The sequence below is a fragment of the Lactuca sativa genome, chromosome 2, assembly GCF_002870075.4.
Source record: "Lactuca sativa cultivar Salinas chromosome 2, Lsat_Salinas_v11, whole genome shotgun sequence".
In the NCBI taxonomy this organism is placed as follows: Eukaryota; Viridiplantae; Streptophyta; class Magnoliopsida; order Asterales; family Asteraceae; genus Lactuca; species Lactuca sativa.
The window spans coordinates 195,788,730-195,809,405 of record NC_056624.2 but is presented as its reverse complement, the minus strand read 5'-3'; the positions used below and the strand labels follow the sequence as shown (position 1 = coordinate 195,809,405).

At 33.3% G+C, this 20,676-nt stretch overlaps 1 protein-coding gene and 1 pseudogene across 1 annotated transcript; one reads left to right on the top strand and one right to left on the bottom strand.

Moving 5' to 3' along the window:
- Window positions 1-947: 947 nt before the first annotated feature.
- LOC111899834 (uncharacterized) lies at window positions 948-4,983 on the bottom strand. The gene is made up of 18 exons (XM_052768146.1): window positions 4,780-4,983; window positions 4,609-4,705; window positions 4,440-4,520; window positions 4,226-4,272; window positions 3,895-3,928; window positions 3,619-3,709; window positions 3,391-3,482; window positions 3,212-3,286; window positions 3,039-3,127; window positions 2,807-2,933; window positions 2,632-2,721; window positions 2,338-2,403; window positions 2,159-2,250; window positions 1,988-2,053; window positions 1,753-1,816; window positions 1,576-1,664; window positions 1,380-1,494; window positions 948-1,128 (listed from the first exon to the last, which is right to left on the bottom strand). The coding sequence occupies exons 1-18, from the start codon at window positions 4,836-4,838 to the stop codon at window positions 1,054-1,056; spliced, it is 1,449 nt and encodes a 482-aa protein (XP_052624106.1). The 5' UTR covers window positions 4,839-4,983; the 3' UTR covers window positions 948-1,053.
- A 13,123-nt stretch (window positions 4,984-18,106) lies between these two features.
- LOC111899919 (histone H3.2-like) lies at window positions 18,107-18,520 on the top strand (annotated as a pseudogene).
- Window positions 18,521-20,676: the final 2,156 nt, after the last annotated feature.

The window sequence follows — 20,676 nt, the reverse complement described above, 5'->3', positions numbered from 1 at the left end:
TTTTATTTTTGAACTGTAGGCTTTTTGTTTTGAAGTTTAAAGATTATAAAAATTTTAAATTATAAGAAATTAAAAATCATGATATGAATCATAATATTTTTAAATTATATTATTTTGGATAATATTATTTTTGGATCAAATAATTTTAGATCATAATATATTCAACTAAATCTAGTTTTTGAACATAATAAATTTTGGATCGTTATGTTTTTTTAATTATAAAAAATACAATCAAGGATTATAACTTTTTTATATCATAGTATTTTTAGAACATAACAAATTAAAAATCATTAACATATTGAATTATGACATTTTTGAATCATAAACATTTTAAATCATATCTTTTACAATATTATTTAATAAAAATACGGTTGCAATCTTTGATTTTTTGGGGTCGTCCACAACTACTTCAGTAAAGTGGTGAGAGAACAACATGAACGAGAGGTATGATGATGATCTCAGTATTCTAAAAGAACAAGAAATAGAAAAAAAATTGAAAAGACATACAAAGAGAAAGAGGAAGAGTGGCAATGTTAGTGGCAACTTTAGCTTCTAGAAACAGCTAAAGTTGAGGAATCAGGTGATTAGTTTCATTATTTACCCATCAGATAGAAGCGTCTTAGTAAAGCTAAATGTTAGTGGGCTTTCTTTATCTTCATCTTCTACTCTACAACACTTAGAAGTACCTAAAGCTAAGGAATTAAGAATCGGCAATGATCCAATAGCAACAATGATGATATAAAGGGAGAGCAAAAATGGTTTTTTTTTAAACACAAATAAAAGTTCAATCCACATCAGCAAGCCTAGGTGGCATTTTTACCTGAGAAATGACTTGATTCCAGTAGCAATGGTATATTTAAAAATGAAGCCTTAGTCTGTTACTTTATAATGGCGTTTTTATAGTTGAAAGATGTTTTTTAATCATTTTAAAAAGTTGGTTACGCTCCTTTATGAATATTATCCCAAAGACTAAATTAATTATGAATTTAGTGTTACAATGTATTTAATATACAAATTGGTAAAGCATTTAGGAAGGACTACACACAAAAGTGTTCAATTATGCTCATTGTCATCATTGTCTCCTTTCCTTGAAATGTGCTTTTGAGAAATCATGAGTAGAGAAGCTTCCTAAAACAAATACCATTTGCCAAAATTAGCCTTTTTCTGTTCTCCACCAAGTGGACCCATAATGAAAAATAATGAGGGCGTTCACGTCTTTTACACAAACGAGAGATAGAGAAACCTCAACGGCATCTTTATTTTGTGGGACAAAACTTGCATTTTTTGTCTGGTTGACATCAGTCTCAGTCTCAGTCTCAACCTGATTGATCAATGTCAAAACAATGTCTAAAAGAGCAAGAATGGATAAATATATGCACCAGGGTTCCTGCAATTATGGTGCCATTAAGGGGATGAGTGGCACAAGCAGTAACACGTCCAGACAATGGTATCAACTTGTTTTGCTTACGTGGATGAAAATTCTCCTTCATGTCACTACACTCAACAAAGACATATGCATAAATAAACAATCAGTCTTTAAGATGTGATTGAAAAAAGAAACAAAAAATTACTTACTCATGATCTACATGGCATGGGGAGTTTCTGTGTGGGTAAAAATCCAATAGGTGAAGCCCATCGCTTGAAGATGACCCAACTGCATACATCTGTAAATACAAATTAAATTAAACAAAAATTTATTATCAAGGAAAATAGGAACAGATATGAATTTAACAAAAAGAAAGAATGTCTAACCGAATGTGCAGGTAACCATGATGGTTTTCTCGAGAACAAAATAGGGACATTATTTGTTTCATCCCTAATTTCATAAACAAACATGGTGGTAATATATGGTTCTTAATATACCATGGGAACAAAAAAAAATGTAATTTAGAATATAGACCAAAAAAGAAAGATGTTTTAAAAAGAACGTATCCTGGAAAAAAAAATGAAAACAATAAAGTGAGAGTGAGTCAAGAGTAAGACTTACAGCCAATGAGGCGGAGGGCAATGGATATGTGTCACTTGGAAATTATGCAAATCCAAAACACCAGACCTGAATTTACAAAAAGAAAACTAAGTGACAATAGGTAAAGTGGAATCATATCATCAAATATTATTTAATATTTTAAATAACAAATTTATTTATTTTCTGACTTACCAACCATCATCAAGATGGAAGCCGAGTTGATTTGGACAAGATGGATTAATGTCAATTGACTGTATTTCCTTTGCTACAATATCTGATTGTGCCTGCATCATATATCAGTTTTTCAACATTAAACTCATTAATATTATATATCAAACCAAAAACCAAAGCGACATAATAATTTTTCATACCTTTAGAAGCTCAATTTTATTCAACATGGATGCTAACTTTAATGATATCATAGGAGAAGAATGTACCTGCCATTGGAGAGACAGTTTATTACTTTATTATTATTATATTATATACAATAAACTTTTTATTTCAATGTTTGAGAATTTTCATAAAATCAAAAAGAATAAAACGATTACAAATATATATATATATATATATATATATATATATATATATATATATATATATATATATATATATATATATATATATATATATATATATATAAAAGTTGTATAAAGAAGAAAAAGCACCTCCTTGTGACTTTGAAAAGCAGCTGATGATCTTCCACCACGTAGATCCCAAATATATATAAACCCACTCTTACTAGCACCATATACACACTGACAATTAAATTAAAATTTAAAGGTAAGTCTTTATAGAATTAAATGGAATAGTAAAATTTAACAAATGTTTAAACCTATTTACTTGATCTCCATTCAGTTGGATGCTTGTAAGGCTGCTATTTGCATTAGTTGTAAGCCCAGTTTGTGGAAGATCACCCACTCTTCTGTCCCAGATACTTATTGCTCCACATGTGTCTGAAGCAAGTACCCTATTCAACAAAGATGGAGACATTTAAAAATCATATAAATAAAGCATGAAGCATCTAATACGATTTTATTTATTAATCAGCATTAGGGTTTTTTCATTTGTGAACCTTGTGTCATCATTAAATAAGGCTATATCAGTTAAACCTTTGCGTATACTGCTACCATGAACAGTAACAGTAGGCCTCTTTCTCAATACCTGCAGATTGATAAACTTGAGTTATTGAAGCATATTAATTAATGTACTTATATTAATGAAGAAATACAAATGAAATATAAATACCTCAACTGGCTCAGAAGAAATATACCCAATATCAAATATATGAACTTCATTATGGCTTAGGGATGTACATGCCACCTGAACAGTATGCAAGTTAAATGTTAAGCTAAATTTAGTTACAAACTTGTAAAGGAAAAAGAACAAAAAATAAACAATGAGAAGAAAAGGGAGAGATAACAGACCTCATCCTGATTAACAGGATTCCAACGAACAGCATCAATAGAATTGGATAAAGAAATGTGCAGCAGGTGTTTCCCCTCATCTTCTTCTCGGCCTATAACCAAAATAAAGAACAAAAAGGAGAAAACAATTCATGGTGGAAAGTTGAAACAAATAATCAATTCTTTGATTAAAAACATTAAATTGCAACAAGGATGACACATATAGTAGAATTGGTGTTAAAAACTTACGTGGAACTGGTTGATTACTTTGACAGTATAAAGATTCAAAATCATGAACAGTTAGACACCCTGATCTTGTCACTGATGCCAAATAGATTCCCTGATAGAAACATAATAAATAAACCAATAAGATTTGGCTAATCCTGGTGTTAAATCTGGAAAATGAAAAAAACATGGCGAAATGAGACCTGAAATAGTATTCACATTTCTAGCTATGGGCAAATGATAATATAAAGCACACATGATGCTAATATTTGTCCAGACAATGAAGCTAACAGTGCCTACCTGTCTGTCAAATTCCAAAGCAGATACACCCACCCTGGATGATGATAAAGTAAGAGAGAATATTAGTGGATCTCTCTAACTGAACAAAAAGTTGAAAAGAAGATTGTTGTTCTACAAATGTAATTAAAAAAACGAAGAAACACAGTAATTTCAGATTTGAATTCAGGATATCACATTACTATCCATGGCATAAGAATGTTTTTAGTGGATACTCCTTCCATCCCGTTATATTGATAGATTTCATCAAATGATTAGGCAATATGTGCGTATATGTAATTACATATCAAACAAAGGCATCAACTAAATACAAAAATAGAATTATGACACTTACCCACTGATGCGGGATCCCTCTGATGCGTATCCAGTGGCTGCGTTTATCTGCCAAAATAAAAACATAGCTATCAGCGATAAGCAGTTCCCCTTATAATTTCTTCTCCCTCGTTCCCAGTGAAATTATCAAAATCTTGGTGAATTGAGATTGTTTAACTTGGGACGATGTAGCATTTTTTTTCCTCAATTTAAATTTAAATGTAAAGGATGCGAACCAAGAACGAGTGATACATGCTGCTGATATGCGTTTTACAAGGTCTTCCTTCAATGTGATACGTGTGAGGAAATGCCCCAATCTCTCAAAATTAGACCAATCTAGGGTTAGTAACTTGGTCAGGTAAAAACACGTTGATAACATAACCAACCAAAATCGACACTTCTTACCTCGGAATACGATTGCATAAGCAGCGGGGAGACATTGTGACGGTAATTGCCATTAAATTTTCCAGTCAATTCAACTAGACTCCTGTTCCACTGCGTCCTTCATTTGGGTGATAAGCAAAACAGCAATTAGCCGAAGATCGAAACAACCACAATATAGTTAGAAGAGCTTACCCCGTTATTGGCTTAACGTTTTCAGCGATCGCAGCAACAGGAACTGCGTACTTTTCCATGGCGGATTATGTGATATCAATCGAGGCCTCTGAGTGACCGAAGCCAGTAGCAGCGAAACATCTATAGGTTTCCCGCTCTTAAGAAAAAACAAATATCGTAAAACACTAGTCTAAAACTTCTCAGCGCGTGTTTTGAAAAAAAAATAATAATAATAATAAATAAATAAATAAGAGAGAAAAAAAAAAAACACTTGGTAGCTTTTATTGGTGTAGAAATATATAAACTTTAAATACCTAATGACAAAACTCCAAAAATATATAGTGATAGGATGAAAATTATCACATTGATCCAAACAAATTTAGATTGATATTACCGGTCTAAAACATTTATTTGTTGTAGACTTTGGGTCAAAAAAAATTTAAATATTTAGACATAACTGAAAAAACGGTCCATATAATACGTATTTTTTCGGGTTTTGGTTTAACCTTGATTTTTTTGGATTACCGATTTTTTTGAGTTAGTTTCATTGTGTATTTGCTACGTCTGAATATTGAAATTACTGTAATATCCACCTTACGAAATTTATTTTCCATTTTTCTTTCATTCTTTTTAAATCTATTACTTATTTATTTATTTTACTAATATATATATATATATATATATATATATATATATATATATATATATATAGCTAGGTTCAAATGTTTTTAGCAAGTATTGTGTGCCTAAATGCACCAATGAGAATTTAAAAAATAATTAAATCACTAATAAATAATAAAAGGGTATAAGAGTAATCTACACTATAATTAATTATGGTAAAAAAAACAAAATCAATCAATATCCCACTAATTTAGGTTATCAGTTTCATATAACACCACCACCGATTCCCCCTACTTCTCTAAAAATCATCGTTCTAAACACAACTCCAGCGGATGCCGGTTTCTTGCTGCGGAGAGGAAACATGAGAAGAAGGAAAACCGAAACAGCGTCGGCAGAGCCTCAAGAGGCCGTCGGTGGCCTTGTCGGTCGAAACACGAGTGTGAAGGGGGTGGCGGTTCACGTCTTCAACAGCAGCTTCGCAACACCGGTGGTGGAGGCAAAAGGCTGGCAGCGGTGGAGGAAGTAAGAGGGGTGAATATGGCGGTTGGGTAAACTCCGAATGGATGGTGGCGGCTAGAGAGAAGACGGGTTAAGGTTAGGGTATGGGAGCTCAGCGCCGACAAGAGATCCAAAAACAAAGAATAAATACTCTTCGGATCGGTACCATACTTTTGATACAGGGGAATTCAAGATGATGTTCGGAAATTACACAACCATTGACAACCAGAATGTTTCTGGATTTGTTCCTGTAAAACTTCTTCTCCTCTTCTTCAGTTGCGTTTTCATCACTTCGATACTAGATCTGAACCCTAATTTATTCGTTGGTAGCTGGATTATATTGTAAGCATTAAGTAATCTGGTTGTTGGTTGTTGCAAATTCAACTCTCCAAACCTTTCCCCCATCTGGAACACAAGGCAAGATCTCAGGCGCTTTTGGACCTCCCCGCGATGCCGATGGTGTGTGTTTAAATTCTTGAAGCATCTTATTAGTTTTCAACTATCTACTACAATTTAGTAACTTCAGTTAATGGATCTCATTTAGTTCAGCTACATAGTTAAATCCATATAAAATTCATCAGTTTTAGGGCTTAGATTACTAGCATTTTAAGTTTCTTCTGGATTTGAATGCATCATGACTTAGTTAACCTATCTAAAACCTCAGCCAATTGGCAAACAAGACTCATGTTATTTTAATCCTCCAAGCAAACTACCAACTAATGAACATCTATCAGTTAGACTTATTAGAGATGTAATCGTTGTTACATTTTCTCTTCGGATACATTCTCAAAGCCAGTATCTGGTTCATCAGAAGCACAACAAAGTAGTGGTTGGTTCAAGGTATTCACAGTTGCTGCCTACCAGCCTTACTTTGATGTTGACACATCCGATGTTTTAGAAAGAATCAAAGGTTCCCTCTTGCCCTTTGGAGGAAGCTTCAATGAAAAAACTGCTCGCAACCCAGACTTGTAATCTTAAAACGGGAGGGAAGATCATCGGGTTCAAGTCCCGTGCTCCTATCCACCCTGGATTTAGAATACTTCTTCAAATTAAATCCGGTAATGACCATTCTTTATTATATCGTTTCCGATAGAATATGTTACAAATTCTTTAAGAATATTCAAAACCATTATGCAATAATAGTTCATTCTGTAAGAATATTTATTGATGTATTCTGTTATAATGCATTGAGTTGCTTAATTTTTGAAAATTGATTATCTTTTCTTTTTGGATTTAGGTTTTGAAGAGGATAACATTGATGTGGAAAAGGAAGAAAACATATAGAACGAGAGTATTTTATACCAAAATGTGTTATGCTACAATGTATAAAGTGTTGCTTAAAAATAATATTCTTTTAGAATAGATTAGTTTTTTTGTTAGATTTTTATGTTTTTTTTAATTTTCTCTTTCAGAATGTTGTTATTATTCAATGAATCACAATCATACAATGTAATTATTGTTATATTATTAGTTCAAGAATTGATTTGTGTATTTTTTTCAGAATGTATTTTCTAGTTTATGGTTGGCATTCTGTCATTCTGACAAAATAAAATCGAAAAATATATTTACTAGTTTATGGTTCGCATTCTATCATTCTGACAGAATAAAATCGGATTTTTAAATTTGAATTAGTTTAAAATATTCAAATTTTTAAAAAACAAAGGAATTAATCATCCCTAGAAATCCGAAAATTTCCTTTTTTAATATAGGTTAATTGACTAAAATGCCCTTATGTTGAAATTTATGTGATTATACGGTACATGCTATCATATTTTACTATCATAGACCCTCAGATCATGACCTTTGATTATATTCCATCTGATGGTCCAGATCTGTGCATTCTGACACACAACAGTTAGTAGAAACAAAATAACCTAACCATATATATATATATATATATATATATATATATATATATATCATACATACTTATAAAGCTAGCATTTTTTCCTGAATCTCATGCGTTTGAAACTCCTTTTTTTAACTTCCTCAAACCACATTCATTTGAAACCCCATTTTTTAACTAATGCAACTCAAAAGTTTTCTTAATTATGATTTAGCACTCAAAAGTTTTATAACTTATATTATGTTTAATTAGCATTTAGTGAAAAGTTTAGTATAAAAAGGTCAATCTTTTGTGTCTTTTGTGTTATATAAAATCTTACATGTAAGAAGGATTTGAAGATATTGTGATTCAAAAGCTTTCATGTAGTTGAAACATTAATGATCCAAATATGATGATTTGAAGAAATGGGTTATGTCGATCCAAATACGATTTGAAAAAATGGGCTATGTCGCATCGATGGTAATTGTAATATGATTTTTTGTTTCAACCAAAACAAATGAAACTTTTCTATTCTTTCTTTATATTTAGTTTCTCATTTAATCTTTATATGTGATTTGTGTGTATTACTCAATCTTGAATGTGACTCTCCAAACATCAATGTTTTGCTCGGAATATCTTTTTTATTCTTCTTTTTCAAGAAAAATATTTTGATTGCAGGTTAGTGAAGAATTATCATCAAGTTTGTATGGTTGAATGGTGTTAAATGAAGAAAGAAAATTCATAAAATGGATATAAGTTTTTTTGTTTGATCAAAGTTGACGAATGTTAGTTTTTTCATTTGATTTAAATGTATGTTTATGTAACATCTTTATTTATATATTCAACTACCCAATGCTCTTATTTATTTGATTGTAGTTTTTCTATTTTGATTATGTTTATTTTCTATTATATTTTTGTTGGGTTATCCTACACAACATATTTAAAAGACAATATTTAAAAGATAACATAATTTTGAACATTTGATATGTAATTATGACAGACTTATCATGATATGCTCTTCATATGAAAGTAATTTATCCATATTACTACGACAAGAATTACATATGACATTTACGAATATATATATATATATATATATATATATATATATATATATATATATATATATATATATATATATATATATTATGTGATTTGTTTAACATATATATGCACCTATGTATGTTATAAATTTATAACTAAATATCTTTATGTTTAATAATTGAAGGGATTAAAATGATGCATCAAAACCAATTATTTATATGAATATAATAATAATAATAATAATAATAATAATAATAATAATAATAATAATAATAAATATACATTTCCAAGTACCGTATTCATTTGAAAATCACACTATAACTCAAGAGTTTTATAATTTATGTATATTTATTAGTTACAACTCAAGAGTTTTTAATTTATGATTATTAATTAGTAGTCACTAATAACTTTTTATTTTCCTTTCTTTTATAAGGTTGTAAAGTTTTGCTCATTAAAAACATTAATGCATTTGAAGAGATTTGTGATTTAAATATGAAGAGTTAATATAAATATTATAATAGATGTTTTAGTGTTTTTATGTTATTAAAAGCTATAGTATTTATTTTTCATATTTTTTATTATTCGTTGTATATATATATATATATATATATATATATATATATATATATATATATATATATTTTAATACAATTGTTATAATAGATGTTTTTCTATTTTTATGTTACTAAAATTTGCAGTTCATATTTTTGTTCATACGTTTTGTTACCCATTATATTATCATTCATTTGATATATAATTTACACAATATTAAACGGTTTATAAAATTATCAATTAATTGTACATATCACAATGACTTAAAAATTAAAACTATAATGTTTAATAAAAATAATATGTTAACTATATGTTTGTTTTACTACTAACATTTTGCTTCAAAGTAGAAATATTAAATAATAATTTGGTAAAAGTTATTATTTTAAGTATATAATTTTATTATCGCGCAACGCGCGGGATTCGCCTAGTATATATAACAAACACTTTTCCTTTCACCATATTCATTTAAAACTCTCATGACTTTTTAATGTTTTTTTTAATAATGATTATAAGTTGGTTAAGAAGATTAAATAAATATCAAATCTAAAATATAATCATATATAAATTAAATTTCAATATTAAAATAATATTTTTGATTCTACTTATAAAGTTGTCTTTAACTTTTAACATAATATATACTTAATTTATTAGTTTTTAATATGTTGTTGTATGTAAACCATTATCATTTTAAAGCTACAACTTTTGAACAATTTGGATAAATACTTCAATTGTTAATTTAAATATAACACTACACGGTCAACTTAAATATAAATTTTAGATCAACTTAAACAACCTAAAAAATATTTTGTAAATAGTAAAAAGTGGTATTTGTAGTGCTAAATGCAAAAACATAATTGTAATATCAATTTAACTAAAATATTTTCTAAATATATTTTTATAATAATTAAAGGTTTTCAAATAAGTAACTTAAAATAATTTACAATAACAATATTTAAAAATAACTCTAATATAAATGATTGTATAGCTACCTATAAAAACAAAAAACAATGTTTGATATTTTAAATAATTGCAATGATAAAAAGTTAAACGTTGAGCAAATATATTTTAAAAAATTAATTAACAATAACAATAACTATAAATAACATTAAACCATATATTATATTTCATTTTATTCATGAGTAACTCGTGGGTAGAGGTCATTCAAACGATTGAGATTATGCAGTTTTAATAGATGTATATATTATCATATAGTTCAAATTAATAATATATTATATCAACTTAGCATACAAATTATTATATCAAATTTAACAACAATGATATTGTTATATATAATAAAACATATATTTGTAAGAATTTCAACTATATAGATGTTTATGCGCAAAGCACGGGTATTCGCATAGTTAAAAAATAAAAGGGAGGTCACCTCTCTCTCTCTCTCTCATGGGTTTCTGATGAACATCATGAAGACCCTTTGAGTTCGTGAAATCCCAAATGTGTTCTTGAACATACATCACGTCCAAAAATGATTTCTTGTTCATGGTTCTTGTGTTCTTCGATCTTTGGATTTGGTCTTGAAAAATTATTTCATGTTCTTGGTTCTTGTGTTCTTCGATCTTCAAACTCCGTTTCAGATTCGACTCGATTTCATATTGGAGTTCATGTGTTTTGTGTATGAACCCAATTATAGATTTTATTTAATGTATCTTATGCTTAGATTCGATTTTTGTATTCAAGTTTAGGTGTGTGTTAAACCTATATTTCAATAACAAACCCATATTTGACCTTTATCGTGTCATCAAAATTCAAGTCATATCATCATCTTGTTCGTCAAAACCCAAGTCAGATATCCAACTTAATTTATGACAAATTAATGTTTTGAACATCAAAACCCACAAAACAAAACCTCAGAAAAGGATTTTCAGACCCAGTAACACAAAACTAAGAACACATATCTAAAAGAATTACTAAACATGAAAATCGAACATGGAAAACCCATATGATATTTGGAAATTTTTCTGAACATGAAAAATCAAAACTAGAAAGCTCATACAAAACAATTCACAATCGATTTATGATTTCTGCAAACACATGAACATTTTTTGGGTTTTGTTGGGTTTATAAGTTCTTATGTTCTTAAGCACACACACATTTAATCCTTGAAGAAAGCGAGAGATAAATTGTTTGAAGTTTATATAAAAGAGAGAGATAGAGATAGATAAAGGAAGAGGAAGAGGGATAGGGTCCAAAATTATAGATGAAATCTAGAGTTGAGTTACAGATAAAAATCGAAGAAGCACCTGTTGGTAATCTTTTTGTTGACCCGTGTTCACCATCTATGTAATTCGGGTTTTTTCATCCATATTCAACAACGGAAAAACTCCATGTTCATATTTAGGGGTCTAAGTTCTAAGTTCTAATCATTCCATATTGCATCTTTTGGTCCAATAGATAAGTATAATCAAACATGTTAGGGCGGTTGTAGGTGTGGAGAGAGACGGGTCTAGGTTAAGAATATGGTGGTAACAATAGATTGCTTTTTTTAGGAATGTTAGAAAAGTACAAACTTGTGTTCGATGTTAATATGAATGATAAGAAAGAGAGGGGGGTCTTGGTTTTTAGTTGGTAAAATAAATAAATAATTATTAAATATTAAAAAATGAAAGAAAAAAATGGAAAATAAATACCCCAATGCTATTACAGTAATTCAATATTCGGAATGACCATGTACATAACGAAACTAATTCAAAATGACCACCAATCCAAAAAGTTGGAGTTTGAACCAAAACCCGGAAAAATGCATACCACAATGACCGTTTTTGTAGTTTTGTCAAATATTTAAAATCACATATTTTCCATTATCATTTCCTTTTTCTATTGTTTTACTAATTTTGTATTTTTCCATTATCATTTCCTTTAGGTAGGTCAGGTGCTAGTTGATGGTTGCATGTGATCAGGGAAGTGAATTGGGAGCGACAATTTTTTTGTCTCTGATGTATTCCGACTGAGAGAATGATGCCTTTTTGTATTTATGAATGATTATATCAATGAATTGACAATTGGGATTTGCATGAGAGGAGTGTAGTAATCCATTTGTTTCTAGATAGGAAGTTGGTGTTTTGCTTGTGCATTTGCATGGAATTCTTGATGTTAGAAACAACCATGATTATGGAGTTCCAGAGGTCTCCATATGAGTTTCATAATTTTTTTGAGTTTGCTTGGTCTTTATCTAGAAGATCATTTTGCATTGTGTTATATATATATATATATATATATATATATATATATATATATATATATATATATATATATATATATATATCCCAAGGGTCAGAGATGTTATGCATCTGGGAAAGCTGGTTTGATTTTTGGTATGTTTGCAACGTCAGTTGGTTGTGGCCACTATGAACTATTCGTTTGCCTTTAACGTTGGTCGGCCATGACGAAAGGGACCGAATCACAAGGACAATCAAAATCTTTGTGATCCGATACCCAACAAAACACAACATTCTGCTTGGACGATCAACAATCGCTTGACTTCATCTCGTACCATCGACGATACATAGCATCATTAATTCAACACACGTCAGGGATCAATGACGGTCCTCGCCATAAACACCAGAGCACATAATTGCCACTAAATCATAGCCGCCCCAGATCTCGTGCGCGCCAAAGAAGTCCAAGGTGGGATGTTCCACCAAGTAACACCAGATAAACATGAAGTATCCAGAGAAGCTCATGCGCATCGGTGCCCACTTAACATACAAAAACAATGCACAACTGGTGGCGCTCCTGAGGCAATACTCCACCGTCTTCGCCTGGAAGCCAACGGATCTGACAGACGTCGATCGACGGGTCATAAAACACAGCCTCAACATCGCACCTGGAAGTAACCCTGTAAAGCAAAAGAAGCAAGGACAGGCGGCAGACCGCAATAGGGATATTAACACAGAAAGTGGCTGATCTGGTGAGTGTTGGCATAATGCTACCGACATGGATAGCAAACTCGGTAATGGTAAAGAAAGTCAATGGGGCATGGCGAATGTGCATCGATTATTCATATTTCAATAACACCTGCCCAAAGGATTGTTATCATCTCCCAGAGATCGATCAGAAAGTCCATTCAGGCTTCTGATTCAAATGTTTCCTTGACGCATATATGGGCTATCACCAGGTGTAGATGAGGCGAGAAAATGAAGCAAAAACAACCTTCCATACCGAAAAGGGCACCTTCTGCTATTAAAAAATGTCATTTGGGCTAAAAAACGCGGGTGCTACTTACCAGAGGTTGATGAATAAGGTATTCTCCGACCAAATTGGATGGAATATCGAAGTCTACATCGACGATATGGTAATTAAAAGCCGCAATAAAGAGATGTTACTTCAAGACGTGGAAGAAACCTTCAAAACGGTAGTCAAAGCACATATGAAGTTAAATCATGCTAAGTGCACTTTTAGAGTCGATGAAGGGCAATTCCTTGGCTATCAGGTGACCAGAGAAAGGGATCCTACCCAATCCCACCAAAGTACAAGAATTCCTCGAGTCGAAAACTCCCCACAACCTTAAGGGAGTACAGGAGAACAACGACATGTTAACGGCTCTTGGAAGGTTCATTGCCAAATCCGCGGAGAAGGCACTTCCTCTGTACCAAACACTCAAAGGATGCTTAGACAAAAAGCAATTTAAATGAACAGAGGAAGCGGACGTGGCCTTGCAAAAATTGAAAGTCGCACTGCAGCAACTCCCGACTCCCGACTCTCGCATGCCCACCCCCAAGGGAGACGCTACAGATGTACTTTGCAGTGTATAAGGATGCTATCTCCTCTGTGTTAGCGGAGGAAAGTGGAGGGCAAGCAAATCCCCATTCATTTTGTCAGCAGGGCCCTACAAGGGCCATAAGTAAATTACCCGGTGTAAAGCCTGAAGATCAGGGCTAGTCAATTTAGAGACGATAAGTGTCAAAAATGACTTTTTAATAGAAGATTATTTATAATGAATAATCTCAACTAAGTTGTAGTGGTCGTGACAAGGATTCCGGATATATAAAGAATGTCGAAATGTGAGTTATAACGAAGAGGTTATGACATGTCGAAGTTTCGCGACATAACCGACACGACACAGCGAGGTGTAAACAGTGAAGTTATGATAAAGCAATATTTGGCTTTAGCGATCTAAACAAAAGTCGTAGAATACGTTAAACCGAGAGCGTGCATAAAAGGAACGTCCAAATATGACTTCGTATGGGGAAGTTATGATTTTTCTAAGTTTCAGTTTAGCAGTATGCAGCCCAAAACTTGATATTTAGATCGAGTGATTTTTAACCGAAACAACCTAAACAATAATCGAAGATCTCGTTAACAGTAGTGCAACGGTAAAAAGACAGACGGAAACGGACGTCGGATGAAGAAGTTATGAATTTATAACAGACTTTTCCTATCTCGTCCTACTAAAAATATAATATTAAAAATGAATTCAAAATTAGCCGACAAAGTCTAAATGAAAGTTGTATAACATAATCTCACCTACGCGTGGATATAAATAACGTCGAAAATGGAGCTCGTATGCGAAATATATGAATTTCTGAAGTTCGGGGCACGAACTTCAACCTGTGTCAGAACTCACGACGTGAACATAGAGATTACGACGTGAACTCAGTGATTGACACCTTAAGAGCCTGACAAACTGATGTCGCGACTACGCACCTGATGACGACCAAGTTCACGACGTGAACAAACCTAGTTCACAACGTGAATAGCGCAATTCAACCCTATAAATAGAAATCGAAGGCAGTCGGTTTTGGTTACTAATTTCTCAACCTCTCTCCTACTTTTCTCATCATTAATCCTACTTTTAGCCCCTCGAAGTCCCAGTATCATCCCAATACCCGAAGCAAGTCGCGAAGCCCCGAAGATCCCAAGAAAAAGGGTTTTCGAGCCAAAACTATGCCCGCGTGAAGCCCGGTTTTTGAGAAGATATTCTGGTTTCGACGAAGAATATTACTTTATAGAGCCGTAGTGCTGTCCAATCATCGTCTTATCAGATGGGTGCATAGTCTCTTTCATGAACATGATTTTAATACAAATATTGTTTGAATGTATTAAATATATGTTTTTTGTGAGTTATTTGATGTTGTCTGAATTAAGTGTTAAAGAACATACCTGATTGTTTATGATAAATTAGGTTAAAGAGTAAACCTAATATTTGTTATGAGGGTTATTATGTAGTATCCCTTTATGAGTACGAGTGAGATATATACGGATAATAGAACTTTAAAATATGTCATTGATCTAGGAGCATGGATTAGACATAGTTATTCGTCCCTAGTACTAGAGTATGGATTGTACTTAGTTATTGTTATTAATCTGGGAGTATGGATTAAGACTTAGTCAGTTGTCATTAATCCGGGAGTATGGATTAAGACACAGTCAGTTGTCCTTAGTCCGGGAGTACGGACAAGATATAGAATCTGTCATTAGTCTGGGAGTATGGATTTAGACATAGACCAATTGTCCCTTATCCGAGAGTATGGAATGGGCACAATCATGGACTCGAGAATATGGATTAGATCCAAGAGTAAGGGTTAAAATTTAAGGTCCAAGAGTATGGATAGTCTCGTGGAGAGGATTGACAGGGTGGGTAAGAGTTGGTTATATATATAGAGAAAATTTTATATTGTGTGAATTCTAAATTATATATGTTATAACATTGTGGGATTGAAATCCTTATCTATGCACTCACCAGGTTTTCCAAACTTGACCCACTCAATATTTTTGTATCACAGGTATCGCTACAAAGACACATAACACTGAGAGATTAAAGAGATGTATATCATTAGTGTAGATGACTGTAAGTTCGGTTTATGCTTATGTGTATGTATTGACCAGGGCATCTCAAATGTTTTAAAACGAATAAAATACATCTCTTCGGAGATGCTTTGATAAAGTATTTATCATGTTTTCTAGGAACAAATTTCGCAACACTTTTCTTTAAAAGATTACTCTGATTTTAAAACAAAGCATAAACAAATCGGTCTTTTATGGCCATGAATTTTGGGGATGTCACACCCGACCTTGGAAAAACTGGTACTCACCTAGGTCTACGCAGCGAGACGTTTACGGAGGTATTTCCAAGCCCACAAGGTGGATGTTCTGACCAGTTCCCAACAAAACAAGTGTTGCTAAGGCCGGAAAAGTCCGGACGCCTAACCAAGTGGGCCATAGAGTTGAGTGAACACGACATCCAATACCACCCCAGAACTAGCATCAAAGCCCAAGCCCTTGCTGACTTCCTGGTTAAAACCCCAGATACCATTAAGGTCGGCCGACGAAAATCTTTGTCGACCCATTAGAGCCTAGAGCCGGCAAGGAACTTTGGAAGTTGTATACCGATGACGCAACAAGCAAAGAAGTGTCAAGCGCATACCTAATCTTCCAAAGCCCCAAAGGCGAAGAGATTACCTACGCACTGTGGTTCGACTTCCAGGTATCTAACAACGAAGCAGAGTATAAGACACTCATGGCAGGACTAAGGCTAGCCAAGGAGGTTGGCGCAAAACAACTAGTAGCTCTTAGTGACTCGTTGCTTATCACAAACCAAATAAACGGAGTATACGGGGAAAAGAACCCTAGGATGCAGAAATATCTAGACACGGTCTATAATTTTGCCAGTACGTTCAAAAGTTTTTCAAAAAAACAAATCTACGGGGGAAAAATGCAAGGGCAGACGCCCTCAGCAAACTGGTCTCTACCTCATATGATCATCTCACAAAGAAAGTGCTGGTCGAAGTACTCCCGAAAAGGAGTATTGATAACCAAAAAGTCAATACCATATCAACCCCCCATAACGGACAATACCATTTGTTGATTACTTACACCAAGATGTGCTTCCGGACGATCCACAGGAGGCGAGGAAAGTCAAAGTCAGAGCACTGTAATTTGCAATAAGGGACAATCAGTTGTACCGAAGAGGATATTTAAGCCCATGGTTCAAGTGCATTTCTAAGACAAAGGGCAGACTTTTCTCGAAGAAATCCATTTTGGGGACACAACAACACATGAAGCCATTCCGGGGACAACAACACATAGAAGCAAAATATTTGCTTGGATATTATAACTCATAAAATTAACATTGATCCTTCTTTCAGACCAATACACAAAAAAAAAATCTGCACCCGGAAGAAGTCAAATCATCAAAGAAGAAGTCGAAAAGCTCCTTAAAACACGGATGATCAAGGAAGTCAAGTTCCCATGATAGCTATCCAACATACCCTCCGGCCTAAATAGATCAATAAATTTAGGCTTGTGACAAACAAAACTATTGTTTTAGTAATATAGTGAAATGAAGATATATATATTGAGGTTTCTATTGTTTCTGAGGGGTTTACATGTTTAATTTTGAAATAAAGTTTTTTCGCTATTTTTTTAAAATAAAAAATATCATAACCTTATAGGTTTGAAGATTAACGAATTAACTTGTAATAAACACTGTATTTTTAAATGTTTAAGCTTTTTACGTTTCTTTTTATCTTTGTATATTCAATTAATATGGTGAATACTAAATTTAAATATTCAATTAAGAATCTCAAGCGAAACATTGATGAAAGAACCGCACACGCCCACGGATCACGATCCGTGTCATTTGTTTCTTCACCGTCCGATTCCACTTTGATCCAACAACTCAACTCATCTCGACAAAAACACCTCAACCTCCCCAAATTTGAAAGAATCCCGCCACTTGAAAAATTCTTCAATAAAAAGCTAACGAACTGCCTTCCGATATCATAATCCACCACCAACAAAATCTCTCAAAAGCATTCATACCTCAAAAAACCTCCTCCCTCTACTTTGCTACAGATGGCTCGTACTAAGCAAACAATAAGGAAATCAACCGGAGGAAAGGCTCTTAGGAAGCAGATGGCAACCAAAGCCGCAAGGAAGTCGGCTCCGACAACCGGAGGAGTGAAGAAGCCCCATAGATTCAGGCCCGGAACCGTCGCTCTCAGGGAAATTAGGAAGTACCAGAAGATTACTGAATTGTTGATCAGGAAGCTTCCATTTCATAGACTTGTGAGGGAAATCGCTCAGGATTTCAAAACTGATCTCTGTTTCCAGAGCTCCGCCGTCGCGACTCTTCAGGAGGCGGCAAAAGCTTACATGGTTTGACTCTTCGAAGACACTAACCTTTGTGCGATTCATGCCAAGAGAGCCACTATCATGCCTAAGGATATTCAGCTCGCTCGTAGGATTCGTGGTGAAAGAGCTTAGGGTGTAAGGGTTTCAGCTTTATCAACACATTGTATGGTTACCTTATTGTGATAACAAGTAGGTGTTTTATCCTTAGTTTCGTAAATTTGGATTGTTTTTAGGATTTGTTATCTTAAATGATAGTTTTCGTTTATGTCGAACAAAAGATGTCATGGCTTTAATCCAAATTTCCAATGGAATTTGATAAATTGCATCTAATGTTTGTTTAATTTGATATGAATACGCATATCAAATATCTTCTTATTTTTGCTTGTAATGTTTAAAATTTTGATGTTTTTATGCTTGATTAATGAATTAGATCCAACTGAAGGGTCAAACGTTTAAATCTTACACCCAAAAAACTAATTGATCAAAGCACACAATTTCGTAGCAATTTTATATGTAAGAACAAATCGCTTGATCTCTTAAGATAGTTTGTATAGTATTCTCACGACATTATTTATTCACTCGAAAGCCTTATTTTCTTATGATTAGCTACGTGCTATAATCTTATAGTGTGTTAATCGCTAGTTTTGTAATTTAGAAGGGGTGTGATCTATATATCCAAAAAATTGGTATTACAGTCGTTTGGGTTGGAGGGTTGAATATGTCCAAAAATATTTCAAACGAATTACCAATGCTCGACAAATTTAACATATAACTTGTAGGAGTGATGCATTTAGACTAGTTTGTATACACAATACCTTACACCACAATATCTGATGTGTCACGATGATGTGCGGTGCAGATGACACCGACCTCCTCGGTTGGACCGTTGTAAGCATACTTCAATAGTATTCAAGGCCATCATGTTTTTACGTTGCAACTTATATATCTGTATTGATTATGACATCCTTAGGGTTTTAACATTTTAGAAACAAACATTTGAAATCAAAATAATCTTTTGTATTGGGATTTTACGCAAAAATAAATAAATGATTTTAAAAGCGTACAATTTTTTTAATTGATTATGAAAATTAGAGGATGTCACATAAGGGGTTTTGTTTTCCAACAGAAGGAGGATGGTAGCATAGGGACCTTAGAGGTCGAAAGACAGTGGTGTTTGGAAGGGTTTGATGACAATGGGAATACAATTCAAATGGTGTGTGCAAATCCGAAAAATGATGGCGATTTGCTATGGTCCAACGGGAGGACAGTTGCGCATATTGGTAACTGGCCAAAGGGGTGGTGGTTGCTTCAGGGTAGATTGTAGTGGTGATGATGTAACATCCAGATCCTTGGATGTATTTAAATTTAACATATTTTGGATTTTGAGTGGTGCCACGTCGTGGTGGAGGCACCCCATGACGTGGTAATGGTCGATGTACCGTGGGTTTTAAATGACCGCCACAACGTGACATCTTGTGGCCACGACGTGATAGCTGTTTAATGAGAAACCCTATTTTTTCGGGTTTGCTCCCTATTTAAAGAAACGAGGAGGCTAGGGTTTGCTCATCCCAACCTCCATCAACCCTCTCAAACCCTAAAGAAAACCCTAATAACTTTCCTCCATTATTAAGCTAGTTTGGTGTTCTTTGAAGCTAAAGATGGAAGAAGGAAGCATAGATCGAGAAAGCAAGTCTCTATTTTTCACATTAGCACTCTTTTGGACCTTTGTAAGTGTCAAAAACTCGATTTTTATCATGCTAGGTTGTTATATCTTGAGTTTTGGCCCATAAACTTCTTGTTCTGCCTTGTTGGGATGATGAGATCTCATAAAGTTTGCAACTTTATGAATCTATGCGACATTTGGTATACTATATGCATTGGATCCGAAGTTTGGTTGGGTTTTCAAGCCATGCATGAGATTTAGGTCATCAACCCTCATTTTGACCTAATATGGGTGCAAGACATGCATTAGACATGCATGTCTATAAAACACCAAGTTTTAGGTTAGTTTTGGTGCTATAATCACTTCTGGAAAAGATGGATGTGGGACTTTATGGAATAAGTGCTTATTGGTTAAGTCCTTGCATTATTAAGCCATTTGGGACTTAGATAATTGGGCTTTGGACCTTGTGGGTGGTCCTAATGGATAAAGTTGGAAATTGTATCCTTTTAAATCACATTTTGGCCCAAATTTGAGCCTTGGAGCTCTTGGAATCGAAGAAAACAACTTAATGCATTAAGCTATTTGGAATCTTAGCTACACCGACGTGGGCATAGGTCACCACAAC